Source organism: Pseudogymnoascus destructans (assembly GCF_001641265.1).
Source record: "Pseudogymnoascus destructans isolate 20631-21 unplaced genomic scaffold scaffold_5, whole genome shotgun sequence".
Lineage (NCBI taxonomy): Eukaryota > Fungi > Ascomycota > Leotiomycetes > Thelebolales > Thelebolaceae > Pseudogymnoascus > Pseudogymnoascus destructans.
Genome location: NW_020167524.1, coordinates 766,654 through 784,561, shown reverse-complemented (window position 1 = coordinate 784,561; position 17,908 = coordinate 766,654). Strand labels below are relative to the sequence as shown.

The 17,908-nt window shown below is 52.5% G+C and overlaps 9 protein-coding genes across 9 annotated transcripts; 5 read left to right on the top strand and 4 right to left on the bottom strand.

Annotated features, from left to right (window-relative positions):
- Positions 1-1,167: 1,167 nt before the first annotated feature.
- VC83_02503 (uncharacterized protein) lies at positions 1,168-3,875 on the bottom strand. Its single transcript, XM_024466164.1, has 3 exons — positions 3,644-3,875; positions 2,323-3,592; positions 1,168-2,270 (listed from the first exon to the last, which is right to left on the bottom strand). The coding sequence occupies exons 1-3, from the start codon at positions 3,720-3,722 to the stop codon at positions 2,054-2,056; spliced, it is 1,566 nt and encodes a 521-aa protein (XP_024326191.1). The 5' UTR covers positions 3,723-3,875; the 3' UTR covers positions 1,168-2,053.
- Positions 3,876-6,795, top strand: VC83_02502 (uncharacterized protein). The gene is made up of 3 exons (XM_024466163.1): positions 3,876-4,161; positions 4,223-4,358; positions 4,415-6,795. The coding sequence occupies exons 1-3, from the start codon at positions 4,061-4,063 to the stop codon at positions 6,077-6,079; spliced, it is 1,902 nt and encodes a 633-aa protein (XP_024326190.1). The 5' UTR covers positions 3,876-4,060; the 3' UTR covers positions 6,080-6,795.
- Positions 6,796-6,970: 175 nt separating this feature from the next.
- Positions 6,971-7,205, top strand: VC83_02501 (uncharacterized protein; the record flags this gene model as incomplete). The annotated part of the gene is made up of 2 exons (XM_024466162.1): positions 6,971-7,149; positions 7,202-7,205. 2 exons carry the CDS (start codon positions 6,971-6,973, stop codon positions 7,203-7,205), a joined length of 183 nt encoding a protein of 60 aa, XP_024326193.1.
- Positions 7,206-7,794: 589 nt separating this feature from the next.
- On the bottom strand, positions 7,795-8,145 carry VC83_02500 (uncharacterized protein; the record flags this gene model as incomplete). The annotated part of the gene is made up of 3 exons (XM_024466161.1): positions 7,795-7,894; positions 7,950-7,960; positions 8,047-8,145. 3 exons carry the CDS (start codon positions 8,143-8,145, stop codon positions 7,795-7,797), a joined length of 210 nt encoding a protein of 69 aa, XP_024326192.1.
- Positions 8,146-9,378: 1,233 nt separating this feature from the next.
- VC83_02499 (uncharacterized protein) lies at positions 9,379-9,823 on the top strand (the record flags this gene model as incomplete). The annotated part of the gene is made up of 2 exons (XM_024466160.1): positions 9,379-9,721; positions 9,786-9,823. The coding sequence occupies 2 exons, from the start codon at positions 9,379-9,381 to the stop codon at positions 9,821-9,823; spliced, it is 381 nt and encodes a 126-aa protein (XP_024326112.1).
- A 397-nt stretch (positions 9,824-10,220) lies between these two features.
- On the bottom strand, positions 10,221-11,346 carry TMP1 (Thymidylate synthase; the record flags this gene model as incomplete). Its single annotated transcript, XM_024466159.1, has 2 exons — positions 10,221-11,073; positions 11,126-11,346. The coding sequence occupies 2 exons, from the start codon at positions 11,344-11,346 to the stop codon at positions 10,221-10,223; spliced, it is 1,074 nt and encodes a 357-aa protein (XP_024326111.1).
- Positions 11,347-11,835: 489 nt separating this feature from the next.
- On the bottom strand, positions 11,836-13,150 carry VC83_02497 (uncharacterized protein). Its single transcript, XM_024466158.1, has one exon. It carries the CDS (start codon positions 12,762-12,764, stop codon positions 12,081-12,083), a length of 684 nt encoding a protein of 227 aa, XP_024326110.1. The 5' UTR covers positions 12,765-13,150; the 3' UTR covers positions 11,836-12,080.
- Positions 13,151-13,390: 240 nt separating this feature from the next.
- VC83_02496 (uncharacterized protein) lies at positions 13,391-13,885 on the top strand (the record flags this gene model as incomplete). Its single annotated transcript, XM_024466157.1, has 1 exon — positions 13,391-13,885. The coding sequence occupies one exon, from the start codon at positions 13,391-13,393 to the stop codon at positions 13,883-13,885; it is 495 nt and encodes a 164-aa protein (XP_024326109.1).
- Positions 13,886-13,997: 112 nt separating this feature from the next.
- On the top strand, positions 13,998-17,750 carry VC83_02495 (uncharacterized protein). The gene is made up of 3 exons (XM_024466156.1): positions 13,998-14,717; positions 14,765-17,611; positions 17,669-17,750. Exons 1-2 carry the CDS (start codon positions 14,623-14,625, stop codon positions 17,358-17,360), a joined length of 2,691 nt encoding a protein of 896 aa, XP_024326108.1. The 5' UTR covers positions 13,998-14,622; the 3' UTR covers positions 17,361-17,611; positions 17,669-17,750.
- The last annotated feature ends 158 nt before the right edge of the window (positions 17,751-17,908 follow it).

The following is a 17,908-nucleotide window of genomic DNA, read 5'->3' as shown; positions in this document are numbered from 1 at the left end:
GGGGGGTGGTTTGGAACAGGGCCGTGTCTTAGATGCGGGGTGGGGTTGGGAAGGGATAAGAAGAGGTCGAGATTGTGGGATTGTGTGTATATAGGAGTGTGTGAGTGTTTTTTTTGTAAATTAGGTATAGAAGGGTTTAGTCAGATGGAGGGAGTTATAGTGTGTGCAGTGAGTAGGGTGTAGTGAGTTGGTGTAGTGAGTACTGTAGGGTGTAGTGAGTTAGTGTAGTGAGTACTGTAGGGTGTAGTGAGTTGGTGTAGTGAGTTATGGTGAGTTGGTGTAGTGAGTTATGGTGAGTTGGTGTAGTGAGTTATGGTGAGTTGGTGTAGTGAGTTATGGTGAGTTGGTGTAGTGAGTTAGTGTGGTGAGTTAGTGCAGGGGGTGCAGTGAGTTAGTGTGCAGTGAGTTAGTGCAGTGAGTAAGTAGTACAGTGAGTTAGTGCAGTGAGTAGTACAGTGAGTTAGTGCAGTGAGTAGGGTGCAGTAGAGTGGGGGTGGAAAGTGGAAGTAGAGTAAATACTGTGGTGGGTGTACTTTGGTGAAGAAGGGACTTCCCCGAGATTTGTGTGGGAAAGGGAAGGGAAGGAGGGAAGGAGGGAAGGAGGAAGGAGGGAAGGAAGGGAAGAAAGGGAGGGAAGGGAAGGGAAGCGAAAGGAGAGTGAGGAGAGGGTGGAGTGGGCTGTGGGCTGTGGGCTGTGGGCTGTAAATGTGGGTTTTGTATATGGTGTCATGGTGTACGGAGTATACTGTACGTACTCCGTACTTTGGGTCAATACGTACTTGCACCTCGACGCTGGTTTGAAAAGTTGAAAAGTTGCATTACTCGGGTTTTTATTGGACTCCTCCAGCCCTACATTACACTGCCGTCAGGCCACACCCTTCACCCGCCTCAAACCGACCCTACCCAACACATCACTCAGCCATCTCTGCCGCCCGCCCAGCCTCTGCCGCCCGCCCATCCTCTGCCGCCCCCCGCCCTGCCATCCTCAACCTCCTCACCACCACCACCACCACAACCACCACCACCACAACCACCACCACCACAACCACCATCCATCTCCCCTCCCCTCCTTCCTCCCCGCCCCACCCCAGCCCCGCCTCCAGGGAAAAAGAAAAGCCACCCCACGCCATGCCATCCACATGGCACCCATCTCCAGCACCCCCACCTCCCAGCTCCGCCACATCCAATATGGGTTCATCTCACATCCACGGCATACTGCACGGATTGATCAAAGTCGACTTTTCTATTACTTCGTTCTTGTCTTCTAAAGCAACTTGCTATCCCAAGTGCGCCAGGTCAAAAAGGACGCAAAACCCCACTGTCGCCGCTGACGACAGACTTGATGCTTGCCTGGGTATATAGCTCAACCCCCCACAAAATAAACGCCGGGCCGCGCGGGTGGTCCAGCACCGGAAATCCCCAGCTGAACCACATGCCAACCCCCCCTGATCCCTCTGACCAGGCATGCTGCCGCTACCCCGCGTCGCGTCGTAAGGGATGCTCATGCGAATCCCATTCGTTCATGCAGAGAACTCTCCCCAACATCCCCACATCAATCTGTCCAAACTATGGCATTTATATCTCCTTTGCCCCTCTACCACCCAGCAACCCCCGAAACGGCGAAAATAACATACCCCTCATTTGCTGTTGGAGTATACATCTAAGCTAGGCGAAACGACGGATAGGAAAGGCAAAGAGGGAGATGCAGGTAGTAGTAGGATCCAGGGTTCGTCCTGGAAGCCTGCGACTTTGTGACAGAAAGAGGTTAGGTGGATTGAGGTATGGCGACGAGGTGCTTGCAAATAAATTAAAAAAGGGCTGGAGTGCTGGACAAATGACGCTGATGTGGACTTGTGACGCCGAGTGACGGGAGGACGAATGTGAAGACACTTGTGGCCGCTATTCACCTTTCGAGGAAGATCCAAGGCATGGCCATATACTCGAGCCAGAGTCGGCGGCATAGCAATGAAAGCCAGGGTATATCGTCGCCCGTTCATATCGTACTCTTGCAAGGGTCTCGTGGGACAATAAAACGGAAATCGAACACCAGGGTTTAGATCTGCCCCTTGATGTCAATCTTTTTGAACGCCGCATTCTTGGCCACATCGAACATGCCACCGGTCTTGCCGGTGAGTAGAAGGATGCCATCGTCTCGCTCTTCAAGTAACTCTCGGCCGCCTTCGTAGGCACAGATGAACTGTGCCGCCTCGGCGTCCGATTCAAAGCCAAGCTCTTCAGTAATAAAACGCAGTTTCACATGTGGTTTGTATCTATCAAGATGTTAGTCATGAACATATCCGAACGACGGGGTGGATGACTTACGCTCTGCAAATGTTAGACAGCGCAGCTAGACGCTCTCTTTCGACAAACATATCCATGAGATATGCGCCCATGTTCGGCGTGTCGAGGTATAATCTGAAAAATCTGTGGTAGTTTCCTAAAGCGAGAGCCGACCGGACGCCGAGCGCATGCTTGATCGCCAACTCGTCCTTTTCTGTTATGGTTAGATCCGCCAACACGTCGTTCAAGGCCGTCCGGTTGCACGTGTGAATAAAATAAAGTATACGGTACGCCTTGAATTCGGTCGGGTTTCCGCCGAGCTTCTGCGCGTACAGAGCGCGCAGCTGTGTTTGGCACTGGTTATACTCACCGAGGTCCCCCTTCTCCAGAGCAATCCGGGCATGAATCTCGTAGACTTCTACAGTAAACTTGTTCCGGATGTGCTGCACGGTAAGATCTTGACGGAGAGATTTGAACTGGTCGCAGATGTATGAATAATTGCTCTCCTTCCTCCACTTCTTCTTCAGGAAATCCAGTGTTTGTTTCAAGATAGGCTCCGGCCGGACATGATCGGGATTTGGAGCAGATGTAAGACGGAAGTATCTCTTTTCGAGAGTCTGGCAGCGGCCAACAACAGGACCAGAACTGGCGTCCAGAACGGGCGATTCCTTGTAGGTAGATTTATAGCCGCCATCAAATCGTCGTTGTCGCTTCTCAAGATTCTTCTGGGACTTACTTGCCTTGGTCGAGAGGCCATCCGGGAGAGGCTTGGCCGCTACATTGAGAGGGCCACCGTTCGGTGCGAATGTTATTCGGTCTTCAAATCCGGTGTGAGTGTTAGTTATACGCCATGGAGGATTTGAAGACACATCTTGCTCGTCCTTTCCATCCAATACCTGCGATTTCCGCTTTTTCGACTCAGGGCTCGAGATGAAGCGCCCATTAACCCAACGGGGAGATGGTTCCGCTAGAGCAGCTCTTTCTGTTCGCACCGTATCCTGAGGCAAAGGTAGGTTATCCCAGTCTACGCTCATAAGGGTATCCGTTTCAGTGGCGGACGAGATGGTCGCCTTGAGTTTCGCCTCCATATCCGCTCTCGGGACATCGGGATACAGGTTACTCGGATCGAAAGCCCTCTGAACATAGCTGCGCACTGATGTTGGCCATTCGATCTTCTTTTTTGTCGGCGGCTTCGTGGGGGCGGCCACGGGAGGAAGCTGGGGGTATTGGGCTACATGTACGAATTGTGGAGCTTGGGTTGGAGGATAGTTGAAAGATTGTCGAACTTGCACCGGTGTATATGCTGGAGTGCCTTGAATGATGTTAGGCCTTTCCTCGATTGATGCTTTTCGGGTGGACTCACTTGCCGCCATGGCTGCGTATGATGGCTGGGAGCCAGGTGGAGGCGGTAAGGGCGCCCACGAGTTGTGCGACATCGACATTTGGCGCGATGGCGCGATGGCGACTCTTCAAAAAATGCTTTATATGTTAGTAGAAGTGAGCGGATTAAGTAGAGCTCAGAGTTGATAATGTCATGGGAGATTAGACAAGTGAACGGTGAAGTAGGCTGTGGATAAAAGTTGGTGGAGGATCCATGCCCAAACCCTCGCCTAAAACCTGGGGTCACGTGAATTGACCTTGGGGTTTCTTATCGTGTGTGTGTGGCCGAGATGGCCGATAAGGATGCCATCATCGGCGTCTTCACCCAGTTGCCTTTTCGTACACCTTCCACGCTTCCTCACACAACTCCACTGGCACATGGATATCCTGGATATCCCGAATGTCCCTCAAGCAGATTGACCTCACTACTGCGCTGAGGCCATCTTTACTTCCAGACGAAGTCCTCCTATTTGTCCAGGACAGTGTTGGGCTCTATGAGGGGTAATTAAGAACCACATGCAACCCCAAACTTTGAACCATGGACACTTATTCTCTGTTCCAGGAAGTATAAAATACCAAATCACCAGGATGGGCATGTCTACTTGACGTCCCATCGGATCTACTATGTGGACAATGAAAACCCGCGAAAGAACTCCGTGGGAATCGACTTGAAGGAGGTTGAGCGATTTGAATTCTATGTAGGCCGCGCAAGTCACTGTAGAAGACCCCAAGCAGCGACTGACTTCCTGAACAGGCAGGCTTTCTAAAATCTTCACCGAAGATTACCCTCGTTCCTAAACCTTCCAAAAGGTTATCCACCCAGAACAGGGTCACCGTGCTGAACTCGCCCTCTCGAAGCGCTACATCCTCGCCAACAACCCGTACAGACAGTCCCTTTCACCTACCGCCTGCTGAGCCAACTACAGCAAGCAATGCCACTTGGATTTGCCCCATATGCACATTTTCGAACCCTGTACCGTCAAACTTCGACCCTTCTACGGCCACAATACACACGCCGCTGCCGCCATGCTTAGCCTGTGGTATAAAGCCTCCTTTAGCCCATGTTCTCAAAGCCGCTATAGCCAGTGCAGCGAATCGCCCAGCAGCTCCTACGAATACTTTGCGCACCCCAGTGCCAATACGAAGTCGAGATGAGAGTGCACGACCACTTTCAGAGGCACGTTTCCCAGAACAGGGGCGTCTTCCCCAGGGATCAGTTGAAAGTAGCAGTGACACGGATTCGTTTCAGTGTCCCAGGTGCACATTCCTTAACCACCCGTCATTGCTCTCCTGTGAACTCTGTGGTGCTCCTCTGATATCCAACGATGCTCCGAAAGGCTTCAAGCACCGGGAGGAGTTCCGACCCGAATCACCAGGCCCGACCCTTCAAGGCTTCAGTGCGTCCGGGGTCAGGACACCGGATAATCTTAAAATCTCCTTCCGAGCTGGAGGAGAGAAAATATTCCACGAGCGTCTAAAAGGGGCAATGATTCAGCGGAAGTGGCTTCTACATGGTGCACCGCCAGTGCCAAAGCCGAGCCCGTCGGGGGAACCCTTGCCGACTGATAGAATAAAAACAGTTGGTATTGCTGGGCTCGAGCAGCGACGTTTAGATATGCGCAGGAATAACGAAGTGGTAATCGGCAACGCTTTTGAGGACCTCGAAGCCCTCATGGCGTCGGCAAAGGAGATAGTCGCTCTCGCCGAAACTTTCGCCCGTCAGACCAACAGTGGCAGCGACACCGGCTCTTCTGAGGAGAGCACACTTCTCGCCCAGTCCGCCACCGCTCTCGGCCTTGTGACTACAAAAGACATGCTCGGCAGTGGCAGCAGCTCTGAGACTCTCTATCTAAGCGAGCTGTCGCGCAACCTTGCTGAGTTCCTCACCGACGACGCCACTGGCGTGCTCCGCAAAACGGGCGGTATCATCAGTCTTGTCGATCTGTGGGCGCTGTTTAACCGTGCACGAAATGGCATCGAGCTAGTCTCGCCCCGTGACCTTGAGCGGGCTGCTCGACTCTGGGAGTCGCTGAAGCTGCCTGTGCGACTTCGCGAGTTCAAGAGTGGGGTGCTTGTCGTACAAGGCAGGGATAGGACAGACGAGAAGACTGTAAGGGCAATTCTTGGGTGGATGCTTGAACAGCACACTGTGCTACCCGAGAAGAATGTTGCATGGGACTGGCGCACGTTTGGAATCGGTATCTCGGCACGGGACGTCGCAGCACAGTTTGGGTGGAGCATCGGCGTGGCGGTGGAAGAGCTAGAGATGGCAGAGGAGAGAGGAGCGTTATGTAGGGCTGAGAGCATAGAGGGAGTCACGTTCTGGGAAAATATGCTTGTGGATGATGATATTCCTGATGGACTGGCACGGACCAGCGTGGTTGAGACCATGCTAGGACATTCATATTGGGTGGTATGAATATTCACTCAGGAATGGATCTCCATATAACTCATGTTTCGCGGTCTTTACATAAATGTTGCAAAATGAAATTGAGGTTCACCGCAGCTTGCCTATCAAACCAACCGAACCCAGCCCCTTGCTTCGTTCCTGCCTGAGATCACAGTGTTTCCTCCAGATCACAAAAGGCATGTTATCACGTAAGACATAATCGTCGTGACCAAATTTTCGCTTCGCTCCTGACCCAGAAGCTGTCGAGAGCGAGAGCGAGAGCGAGCGTGGGAGTGGGAGTGGGAGTGAGCGTGGGAGTGATGAAGTGATAATTTCTTAAACATCACTTCTCCTCGTTTTGAAACCGCGCGGATCGCTTCCTCCAACCTTGAGCAAAGCGTAAAATTTGGTCACGACGATTATCATTCGTTCCACCTGGCCCGAAACCATAATCTCACAGAAAACAAATGGCCTACGAGTATATAGTGGGATAGCCTCCCGATCAACATATCAGTTGTCACAATGTGTAGTACATGTGTCACAATGGTGTATTTCGGTGTGCCAAAATGATTGCAGCTACATCAACCAGCACCGGTATGAATACACAAAGTCAGGTTCGAATGCTGATAAAGCCTCAAAAGTAATTAGACGGTAAAAAATTCTTTTCTTATATAGTCTCACGCTTCCCGGCTGTTACCAATGTAATCTATATGCACATCTTGTCAAGCACATCTTGTCAAGCATCCCAGATACCTTCAACGGGGTGACAAGAACCTCGTTTAACTCAACCTCATTGAAGCTCACGCCATACATATACTGTATAACTCTCCATATCACGTTATATATACACTGTACAAACACCCCACCTCAATGTCCCGTCCCATCCCTCCTTACCTCTTTCCCCGCATCGCCACGCTCAACATGGCGGCCCCCAGCAGCGCCAAGCACACCTCACCAACGCTCTACACGCGCCTTGCGTCGTTTGAACTCATCCGGAAAGCCCTGGTCTTCGCGCCGCCGCTGCTTGTGTTTCTCCTCTCGCTCTATTTCAGAAGGCAATTCCAGTTGTGGCGCGGGAAGATCGGTCTCGAGATCGGGGTGTGGGGATGATGCGTCTTTGACTGTCCATGTGTGGAGCGGATACACGTGGAGTTAGCGGCGGCCTGCCTACTGTTTTAAAAAGTGCTGTTGGGATTCGTAATTGTTCTTGGCCCGGCCTGGTGAAGGGATCGATTGGTCAGATGCTATGGATGCTCCATGGAAAAAGAGAGACTGTGACGACGGCAGTCGGTTATCCTCCTGGTACGGGCAACACTATTCTAGGATATAGTACCGCAGGGGGGCATGATTGCGACAAGACAATGAAGTTCAGAGAGGGAAGGGGGTATTGGCGGTGATGGAATGGCTACAGGAGGCGTTTACCGGAGGGTGACTTGTTTGCTGGAAATGATAACCACATCGAAGACTAGCATCTATCTGGAGGAGATAGGACTGTTAATGCCTGGATGCACAGGAGGGCCTGAGGTTTTGGGAAGGGGTACAGCTGACGAGAAGTGTCACCGACGAGAAGGCTTATTTTCTGGCTCACGTTCACAAAGAATGGTAGATAAAATAGGGGACATGGCGATGGCAAATGAGAGTTGGGATTGTCAGTTCATCGACCTTAACCTCGAGTGCTATAGAGACGTCCCCCACACATTAACCGGTCTCGCATGAATCGGTTGGTCGGTCCATCTCATTTCTGCTCAGCGGGGGAGAGAGTGGCGCACGTTTTCCTCGCGAGTAACGTTGATGCCATCCCTCGAGGGGGCCGTGGTTGCCAGTTCCGTGTCTTCATCCGGAAACCTATAAAGTTATAAAGTTAGCATCAGCCACATTCGGTGGGCGAAGAAGACTGTACATGTTGAGGGCCTGGTAAACGTTAGATCTCAAGCAGATGATGATTGTTTTGTGCGAGGAGAAACAAAGATTCGCGGGTAGAGTGCAGTAACACATACAGTATTCTTGATGAAACAGATGCCAAAGCAGAGCATCGCAATCCCAACGAGGAAGATGATGCAAACAATCACAGCCACGGTCTCTGCGGGAACGGCCATTGCTTGAGAGTTGATTTTCTTGTTCAGAAAGATGATTTGTTCTTGTGGATTTGTTTGAGAATGGTGGGATTGGTGAGTGAGGGTCGATGGCGATGTTGTTTTGAGGCTGTGGAAGGTGTGGCGCTGTCTGTGCCGGTCGAAGATGGTGAAGAGTTGGAGGAAAGGAGGAGGAAATTGTTTCTCTCGCTCCTTTATATAGGAGCGGGGCATTGTTATGCCCCGCAGGCGAGAGCGTGTTGACCTCACCGTCGCCATCGGCGCGGCGACGGTGAGGGTGCTTCCCACGTCTCCCCTGAGCCATAGGGGAGACGTGGGATGCGACGACAACGAAAGAAAAACAGACAAACAAAATAAACAGAAACATAAGAAAACGTGCAAATGCAATTAGTATAATCTTTAAAAACTCAAGATATGTAAGTATTAGAATATAATATTGCAATTATAGATCTTTTGGCACTTCAAACTTCGATATGGTGCGCGAAGGCGGGTGGCTCAGATGAGAAGTGAAAAATAAAACGAAAAGGAACAACAACATTTGATAGCCTACAAATACAATTAGTATATTCCTTAAAACTTAAGATGTGGAAGTATTGCAATATACATTACAATTATTGGACTCTACTCTTCAAATTCTGATATGTTGTATGCAGGATCTGGAATGGTCCTTGTCATACTTGTCACATCCCGCCTGATTTCGGGCCTATAACCCCTGTTTGAAAACAGCCACTTCTCCTAGGAAGCGGTGTAATTCGCCTGCATTATCTGAGCAAGGACCGGCCTGAGGTATGGCAGTGTGTTGGACTTTCCCATGGATGAGCTGGACGTACGTCGGCCTAAGGACTGGAAGTTTTGAGATCTCTTTGATGTGTTAGGTATTTATACCCCCGACCTTCTTCTCTCTTTTCTTCTTTCTTTCTCTCGATCCACCACCTTCTACAACTCATCAAGAGGTAAGATATCTCCTTTATCAGCCTTGTTTGTCACTCTTAGCTTCCAATCTTGATCTAACATCATCGTTAAGTTTGACCCTTCGATTTGAACAACAGCCCCTTTCAACAACTCCCGCCAGAGCACCTCTCTGGCAAGGTTTCTTGGTGAGCTAACCCACAACAAGCTCGCATTCAAACCTCAGCTAACAATCCAAGATCCAACCTCGACTTCAATCTTCCCTGAATCAAGTCAGTCTCATCACCGACCATCCACCCCCTCCAAACTAACCACCCCCACCCCAGAATGAAGTTCCACCTCCTCATCGTCTTCCTCGTGGCACTCCTCCCAATCGCCAATGCCTGCCTCTCCATCGCCGTCGAATGGAACCCCTATACCAATAGAGTGCAAGGTATCGCCAAAGACAACGGCGTGGTCTACTGCACCATGGACCAACGCAAGTACGAGAAGCAGCTCTGGTTCGACTGCCAGCCCGGCTACGCTGCCTACATCACCCGTGACTTCAAGCTCTTCGCCTGGCACGCCCACGGAGAAGACTACCGCATCGATGCCTACCACGGTGTCAATGTCGCTCGCACGGAGCTCCGCTGGGCCAATTCCTTTGGCTGCACTTGTGGTGGCTGGAAGTGTGAGTGCTTCTTTTGTTTTGGAATGGAGAGAAGAGACGAAACTAATTAACTTTGTTTATACAGGTCTATACAGCAAGGCGGACGACGTGAGTGATAAATAGGGGTCTGTTTTGGACTGCCGAGATCAGATCGTAGATTTCAACGGTAAACACTATGAGCGCATACTATGAAATGGGAAATGGTTTTTGAGACTTAAGAAGTGTAGGATAGGCACACTGGCGCTTAATCTATGGTATGTGATGTGATACAGATGCAGTGATTTGATTGTGGTGACATCTCGTCTGGAACTTTCACTTGTGTCTCTGTTGCGCAGAATCGCAAAGCGCCAAAATGCACAGTTTCAGCCAACTTTGGCCGACATAGGTAAAATAGAATCTATTGTAGTCGAGGGTAGAAAGTACTCCAATGTGCTAATAAATCAAAAGTCCAGCCCGATGATTATTACCCATCATCGCCGCTCGTAACCCACCCCCCTAACCCAACTCCGTCACCCCATCATTAAACACTCATCTTCATAGCAATACCCTTGTGCGGCTTATACCCCACGACCTCAAAGTCCTCCAGCGCCCACCCATCCACCTCCCCCCCCTTCTCCCGCTTAATCTCTAACCCCGGAAACTCCCTGGGCTGCCTCTCCAACTGCACCTCCAGCGCCTCCACATGATCAAGATACACATGCGCATCCCCCATCGTATGCGTGAACGTTCCTGGCACGAGGTCACACACATGCGCCAGCATATGCGTCAGCAGCGCATAACTCGCAATATTAAATGGCACGCCCAAGCCCATATCACAACTACGCTGATATAGCTGGCAATGCAGGTGCCCCTTCATCTTCTCTCCCTCCTGGCCCTTCTTCGTGCGCGGATAGCTGACATAGAACTGCGCAAACATATGACACGGCGGCAGCGCCATGATCTTCAGATCCGCTGGGTTCCATGCACTCAGGATAATACGACGATCATACGGCGTATGGCGCAGCTTGTGAATTACCTCTGCCAACTGATCCACGCCCTGCCCCGTGTAGTCCGTCTGAGCGTCCACGTACTTGGCCCCAAAGTGCCGCCACTGGAATCCGTAAACAGGGCCCAGGTCACCCTCCGCGCGCTCCGTGAGCCCAATGCTATCGAGGTAGGCGCGCGATCCATTACCGTCCCAGATCTTGATGCTGGCTTCGGAGAGGGGGAGGGAGGAGGTGGAGCCACTGATGAACCAGAGGAGCTCGGCGAGGACGGCGCGGAGGAAGACGCGCTTTGTTGTGAGGAGCGGGAGGATGGGGGAGCCGCTGGGGGAGGTGAGGGTGAATTTTAGGGGGGTGGGTGCGAAGATGGAGAGAGTGCCTGTGCCGGTCCTAGGGGGGTGTTAGAGTACTCCTGGGGTAGGGGGGGTGAGATGTGCTGTACCTGTCGGGCCTGTGCTCGCCGTTGTCGAGGATGTCGCGGATGAGCTTGAGGTATTGGTATTCCTCATGATTTGGGTCCACCGGAGGTTCAACTGGTTCAGAGATGATGCTTGTAGTCGCAGCGTTGTGCCCCAGCGCGTTGTCTACTGCCGCCGCCTTATCACTCGCATTCGTGTTCGCCACGTCTATCGGTGGCATTGCCTCTACTGCTGCGGACGCCATTATTTAATGTGTTCTTTCGCGATTGAGGCTCGGATTCTGTTTATTTATCAGAATTTTAATTCTCTTCGTCCCAGCCTTATCAAACGGGGAAGTTGCGCTGCTTAATATCGACTTTTATTATTTTGTCCTTGATGCTTTGGAGGGGCGGCCCCAGACGACCCCGCGACGCGTTTAAGTGCAATTTCTAGCGCGTCGCGACCGCAAGTCCCACAAATGTGCTCAGCCTCGCGGTGCCGATATAGGACAAGGCTGTGAACCCTCCCCAACTTTCCATTGTGATGGGATTAATGAATATTGATATACCTTGATGGAAAGATGGAAACCTGCAGATATTCCGAACTGTAAACACAGAAACACTCATAGCCTCGTACTACTATGCACTTAAAGAGTATCGATTCTGGTGATGCGATCCATTGCCAGTCTTCGATGCCTGGCATTCACAGTCTCACTAATTGGGAGAAGCAGAAGTTTTAGAGGAGGGTGGTAAGTCTGTTTCCGTCTCATTCGTTGTCCCCGGATCCTGTAGGAGACCCTATCTAATGGTCCCTCTTTCATGTTAAACCAGCCTCTACAACGCTGTATAGCATGAGTACGCTATACGCTATGCTCTATGTGAACTCCATCTATGCCCATGCTGCACCAGACCGCTCATTAACACTCTGCCGAAGCAGTCCCAAACGCCCTCAACGCCTCGCCAAACATCACAAGTCAAGTAGCCAATGAGCCCCTTTCTATCACGTCCACATCGCCATTCCCTTACTCCGCACGTTCTTATTGATCACTCCGCCAACGCCAAACGCCGGCACAATCCGGCACACTCGCGCCGCAGCACTGATTCCCCAATTCTTCCAGATGATCGAAGCCCTACTCCTCCACCCCTCGCCATGCGGCCTGTTATATAGGTCCAGGCCGAGCAGATGCATCGGCGTGCTGGCCAGCTGGATCGCCGCGGGCGCCGCAAACTGCGCGATTGTCTGTGCGCTAATTGTCTCTTCTAGCTCGCCCATGTGTCGCGACATTGACGGGCCTATTAGGGGCGGGATGTTGAACGACGCGAAGATGGTCATGCAGTCACGCATGGCGAAGAGTATCATGGTGGGCATCGGGACCGGGCGGGGAGGTCCACTCGGGCCAAAGAGCTGTGCGAACTTGCGGTCTTTGATGAGGCAGAGGCCAATGTTGGCAGTGGAAGAGGCGGCAAATTTTAAGGGGCCAGACGTCACGAGCGTCGCATCTTTAGCGGTCACGGTGGATGTGATGGTGTCGAGGGTGTTTGCTGTCAGGTAGGTGCCGCCGTAGAGCATGCATATTAAACCGAAGGGTTTCGAGAAGAACATCGATTTCGGGGATAGGATCAAGGAGCAGAAGGATGCCCTGAGGGAATCTTTTATCGGGGCACGGCCTGATGCATTTTCCATAATGGCTCTGTGGGGGAATGAGTCAGTGAAAGTCTTTCAATCGGTCAACGAGGAAGGGGTGACGGTGGCCTGGGTCAGGCTCAGATAGGATTTAGTAAGACAGCCTTCGCTGATGCTTGAAGGTAATGGCAGGTAAGGTAGCTTCGTAGCCTTTGAAGTTAGGCAGCTGGAGGTTACACCCCGAGGATGCTGTTTCTACGTACTTGTCAATGATTGTAATGAGAGGTGCAACTGTGACAGCAGATGCGAACGCAGCAGTAGCATCCGTAGCCAGCCGTGGAATCAGGTTCTTGGTGTTCCATTTCGCGTTGGAAGGGGCCACCTGCGGAGACTTCTGGTCCTCCATCTTGACGCCCATTATCTTCGAGTCCATCGTCGTTCTATGTGACAATATATGGAATGCATTGCACCGAGGACGGCGGCTTTCATCGGAGTTCAACTCGCTTATTGATTTTGTCGGAGTATCATCGGAGTATCATCGGAGTATCTTCGGAGTATCATCGGAGTTGGCTCGCCCAACAATAATTTGTACGTTACGGATACACCGGAAAAGCAGTTTCGCCGAATCTCATAAGAAAGTCAATCCCCAAGGTCACCATAACCTCCAACGAGCGCAGCACTGAAACATGACGGAACTCAACGACCTTATAGGCACAGTCTTGGGCTACATAGTCCAAGGCTTCGAGAACCTCAAGCACAATGCCGAACACTACGCATCCATGTCCCTCAAGGAATGGGTCCGCATCGTCACCATCATAGGCGCCTACCTCCTCCTGCGTCCGTACCTAAGTCAATGGGCCGCCAAACTACAATCCGCGCAGCACGACAAGGAAATCGTCGCCGACGAGATGGCCACCCCGGCCACCGGGCCCAAAGCGGCCATCAGCGCCAACTCCCTGCGAGGACAAGTCGAGGTGCCTGAGGATAGCGAGAGCGACGAGGACACGTGCGAGGCGGTGGAGGCGACGGCGGAGACGACCAGTGCAAATTGGGGCAAGAAGGCGAGGAAGCGCCAACGGGCTATGATCAAGCGGATTATTGAGGCGGATGAGAAGTTGAGGGCCGAGACGGAGGCGTGCGATGATGAGGAGGACAAGGACATCGAACAGTACCTGACGTAAGGGCGGGGACTACACTACGGTGCAGAAGGGTATATGGCTACGGAGACTGGCATCATGGCTTTACGGGATAGTGGGATAGCAAAGGGGGCGTTTGGAGATGGGAGTATAGAAATGAGGCATAAGAATTAATAATAATTATACTTTGCCGCCCTGCGAATATGCATTGCACAGTCGAAAGGCGGAATATGGGCGGGAAAAGAAGGTATGTAGATGGGACGATCGTCGCATCCAGCCACTAATAGCCATCCATTTGTTGTCGGTCGAGAAGTGCTTATGCGCCACTTCATCCTTCGGTGTCATGGCCCAGTTGACGCCACCGCCTGCGGGACGCCAAATCTAGACACTTGCTGGTGAAAACGTACTCGAGTACGGCGGCAACTCGTAAAAATGACCTCGAAAGGCGGCTTCACAAACCACTATAGCCCATCGAGCAGCTAGGAAACAAAAGAGTCTACCCCTTGCGTCTCGCTGCCGCCGCTTGAGCTCTAGACTCGCCTTCGTTGCGCCGAGCTACTGCATGTAACGCGCAGTCTCACGGCCTTGTCCCGCCAAACAAGGGCATGCATGCATCATCATGCATACAAAGAGGTCCACCTAGAAACTCAACACTCTACAGCCACGGTGCAAAATCTAGAACTTTGCGCAATACTGAATCATTCTCAATGACTTGACTTTACGACCTGCTTGTTGCTGTTTGTTATCGTAGCGACGGCGTTGAGCTTATCGACGCGGGCATTATGCCCCCCCCACCAAGATCGACCTTGGATGCTGACGACTTGCTCTTGAATGGCTTCTTCAAGACGTCGAGAAGCCGGCAAACGGTCCCGTCTTCGTAAGTTTGCTACTCCAGGTCCAGTGAGCCAAAACTGATCAGTACAGGCCACCCATCTACGGTTCACTGCCAGTCAACCTCAAAGTACCCTCTTTCTACGACACCACTCAACCCTCGAGACCTCGGCAGCCTCCAAGAAAGGGCTGGCCACCGAAGCCACACGTCGAAGATGAGAAAGACTCGCTACTGAGGGAATATGGGGAGGCACACGCAAAGGCTTTATACGATCCGCCCTCTAAAGGTGTGATAGATCAGCTACCTATCCTCTACGACTCTGAGCTCTCTGTCTCCGATTCTATGAAACCCGAACCCACGAAACCAGAGCCACCATGCCGGAAAGATGATAACGGCGAGCGACGTTTCGTGCTTGTACCCAAGCCGGACACCCCCTCCTCGTCTGAGAACGACACTGCGGGGAAATACAAGAAGGTGCCTGTCAAACCTGTCGTCGTGCAAGAACAAGTGAAACCAAGGCACCAAAAAGATGGTCGAGATTCCCCTCCAGAACAAGCGAGACCAAGGCACCGGAAGGAGAGTCGAGACTCCCCTCCGCCCATAACTCGAAGAAGTCGACAGGACCTGCCTGCTCCCACCACGAATCTCGAGCCTCATCCCCCACCATTCCCGACTTCGGCATACGCTTACAATCCGAGGCACGATGAGCCTGGCCGCACCGTTAGAAGTCCGTCTATGAATCCGTCAGCGAATGAATTCGTATCTCCTGGGTCGTCTGTGGGAAATGGAGGTCTCTTTGATATCGCTGCTCACTCACTACCAAGAAAGTATGGCGGCTCCTCCCCAAAGCCTAGCTCGCCGATCACCGAGAGGAAACCAACCCTGGGTGGACGGTTGCAGCCACCTACGCTAGGTCATGATAAGAACCGCGGGAGCCTGGACAACAGACCTAGATCCAGGGGAGACCCAGCAGAAAGACCACCACGGCCGCAGCCGTTGGGCGATGATAGTAGCTCGCGCCGCCCAGAACGACCAAGCTCGCGGCTCAATCGCCATGACAGCTCTGATCGTCGCCACTCACGGCAGTCATCAACTCAGTCAAGCAGGAAAGGATACGTCAGCAGCGATCTAGATGACAGAGACTCGTCAAACTCGGACAGGCGACGCCGGCGCCACCATCGTCACCCATCTCGCCATGGTGACAGTCTCTACCTCGAAATTGAACCTTCACGATATCACCGAACCGGTTCTAACCAATCAAACCTTGATTTCGGTACTCCCAAGAAAACATACTCCATGACACTGCCCAGCCCACGAACAGGGGGAGCAGGGCCGCTTGCAGCAGCTGGTCTCGCTGCGGGGCTGTTAGATAACCAGAGGAAGGATACACACCCACCTGTCTTCGAGAATACAACAGGGTCACGGCCTGTCTCTCCGTTTTCTCCTTACGATACAAACCCGCAGACGCCGTATACCGCACCAGGTAGACAAAGAGACCCGAGTCCTGTCGACATCGACCCGTTATCCAAAGAACCGAATGCCACGCTGCCGATGCCTATCCCGATGAGTGGGCGGGGACGTGGCGACGTACAATTTCCCAGTCCCCATGGCCAAGGTAGCAGCTACCACTCTGGCACGTCTCCCACTCAAAAGGATTACTGGCAACCGCCTCCCTTCCAACCTCCAGCCATAGCTCCTCACATCGAGGTCCCGAACATGGGCTACGTCCGCCGGTTCTCCGAAGACATGGGCGGCGACGGAACCATCGCCCCCCTCCTACCATGTCCGCGCACATCTCCCGTCCGCGGCAAAGTCGACTGGCTCACCCTCCCCAAATGCCGCGGGTTCAACATCTGCCCCTCCTGCTACCAATCCTCCATCGAACAAACCCCCTTCCATACCTTCTTCGTCCCCGCGCCCTTCCGCTCCCTCGATGATGAGATAAGCTGCGACTTCGGCACCCAGCCCTGGTACCGCATTGCCTGGCTCCTCCTCAAGAAGAACTGCGCCAAGGACCTCGCCCTGCTCCACCAAATCGCACACGTCTCCGCCACTACGCCCCCATGTCTCGGCGGCCACGAGGCAACCCGCAAATGGCACTCGGTACGCGACCCCGACTCGGGACGCCTCGTTCACAACTTCAATGTCTGCCACACCTGCTCTCAGGTCGTCGAGGCTCTCCTGCCTGCTACCCGCGGCCTCTTTGTGCCAACCCACCCTGAGGGCGCACCGGCTCCGAGACGCATGTGCGATCTCCGCTTCGACAGCCCGCGCTTCCCACACTACTTTGACTCGCTAGAGCTGCTCGCTGACCGGGCTGGTGCGTCTGGACGCGCGCTGGACCCCCGCCCGTTTGCGGCATTAGCGAAGCGCTTCGTTGCCACGCCGCCGTGCAGGGGGGATAAAGAGGTGTTTGATTCGCGATGGTATTCTATCGCGCAGCTGCCTGAGCTCTCGGTATGCACTGAGTGTTTTGAAGAGATTGTGCGGCCGGAGGCAGAGCGGCGGCGCGCTATTGCGGCGATGTTTGCGCTGGGGAGGGAGGTGCCGGTTGGGAGTTGTGGGATGCATTCGCGGAGGATGAGGGAGGTGTTTAGGGAGGCTGTTAGGGAGGATGATTATGTGCTGCTGGCGAGGGCGGCGAGGGAGAGAAGGGAGAAGGAGGTTAATAGGTTGAGGAGGGAGTAGAGGGGGTGGGAATAGATCGGGTGAGAAATGAGTTACGAATATATGAGAGAACCGGCGTATTTCGGGGTGAAACATACACCATAGACACTGCCACAACATGGGCTTATCGCGAAGAGGCTATATTAGTCCGTAAGCTACTGTCCACTAGGTGTAATGGATACGCTACGGCGAGAAGTCCTAGAGGTAGAACATAGAGAGCAGTTTGCGTACTAGCGACTAAGGCGATTCGTACGGAATAATGACGACTCCTGGTACGTATGGCAGTGAGAACACCGAATTGGAGGAGACGAACTCATGGCATACAATAGTATATACCAAAAGGCACAGTTTACAGACAGCTTATGGTTACGGTTATAGTTACGGATATAGTTACGGATATAGTTACGGATAGGGGCTACAGACGGTCGGTACGGTCCGTAAAACAGTCTGCAACCTAAAGCCTAGGAGGACGTGTTAACCAATCATGAATTTCGCCATTTTATAACCAATCAATCTGCGGGGGTACCATATCTCCACTTATCGCCGTTCCCCCGCAAAATGTTATAACC

Coding starts and splice junctions, on each gene's coding strand:
- VC83_02502 (XM_024466163.1), top strand. CDS start 4,061: ATGTCCCTCAAGCAGATTGACCTCACTACTGCGCTGAGGCCATCTTTA. Junction 4,162..4,222: donor AGTGTTGGGCTCTATGAGGG/GTAATTAAGAAC, acceptor TCTCTGTTCCAG/GAAGTATAAAATACCAAATC. Junction 4,359..4,414: donor TTGAGCGATTTGAATTCTAT/GTAGGCCGCGCA, acceptor CTTCCTGAACAG/GCAGGCTTTCTAAAATCTTC.
- VC83_02497 (XM_024466158.1), bottom strand. CDS start 12,764: ATGGAAAATGCATCAGGCCGTGCCCCGATAAAAGATTCCCTCAGGGCA.
- VC83_02495 (XM_024466156.1), top strand. CDS start 14,623: ATGCCCCCCCCACCAAGATCGACCTTGGATGCTGACGACTTGCTCTTG. Junction 14,718..14,764: donor CGGCAAACGGTCCCGTCTTC/GTAAGTTTGCTA, acceptor TGATCAGTACAG/GCCACCCATCTACGGTTCAC.
- VC83_02503 (XM_024466164.1), bottom strand. CDS start 3,722: ATGTCGATGTCGCACAACTCGTGGGCGCCCTTACCGCCTCCACCTGGC. Junction 3,593..3,643: donor ATACGCAGCCATGGCGGCAA/GTGAGTCCACCC, acceptor ACATCATTCAAG/GCACTCCAGCATATACACCG. Junction 2,271..2,322: donor CTGTCTAACATTTGCAGAGC/GTAAGTCATCCA, acceptor ACATCTTGATAG/ATACAAACCACATGTGAAAC.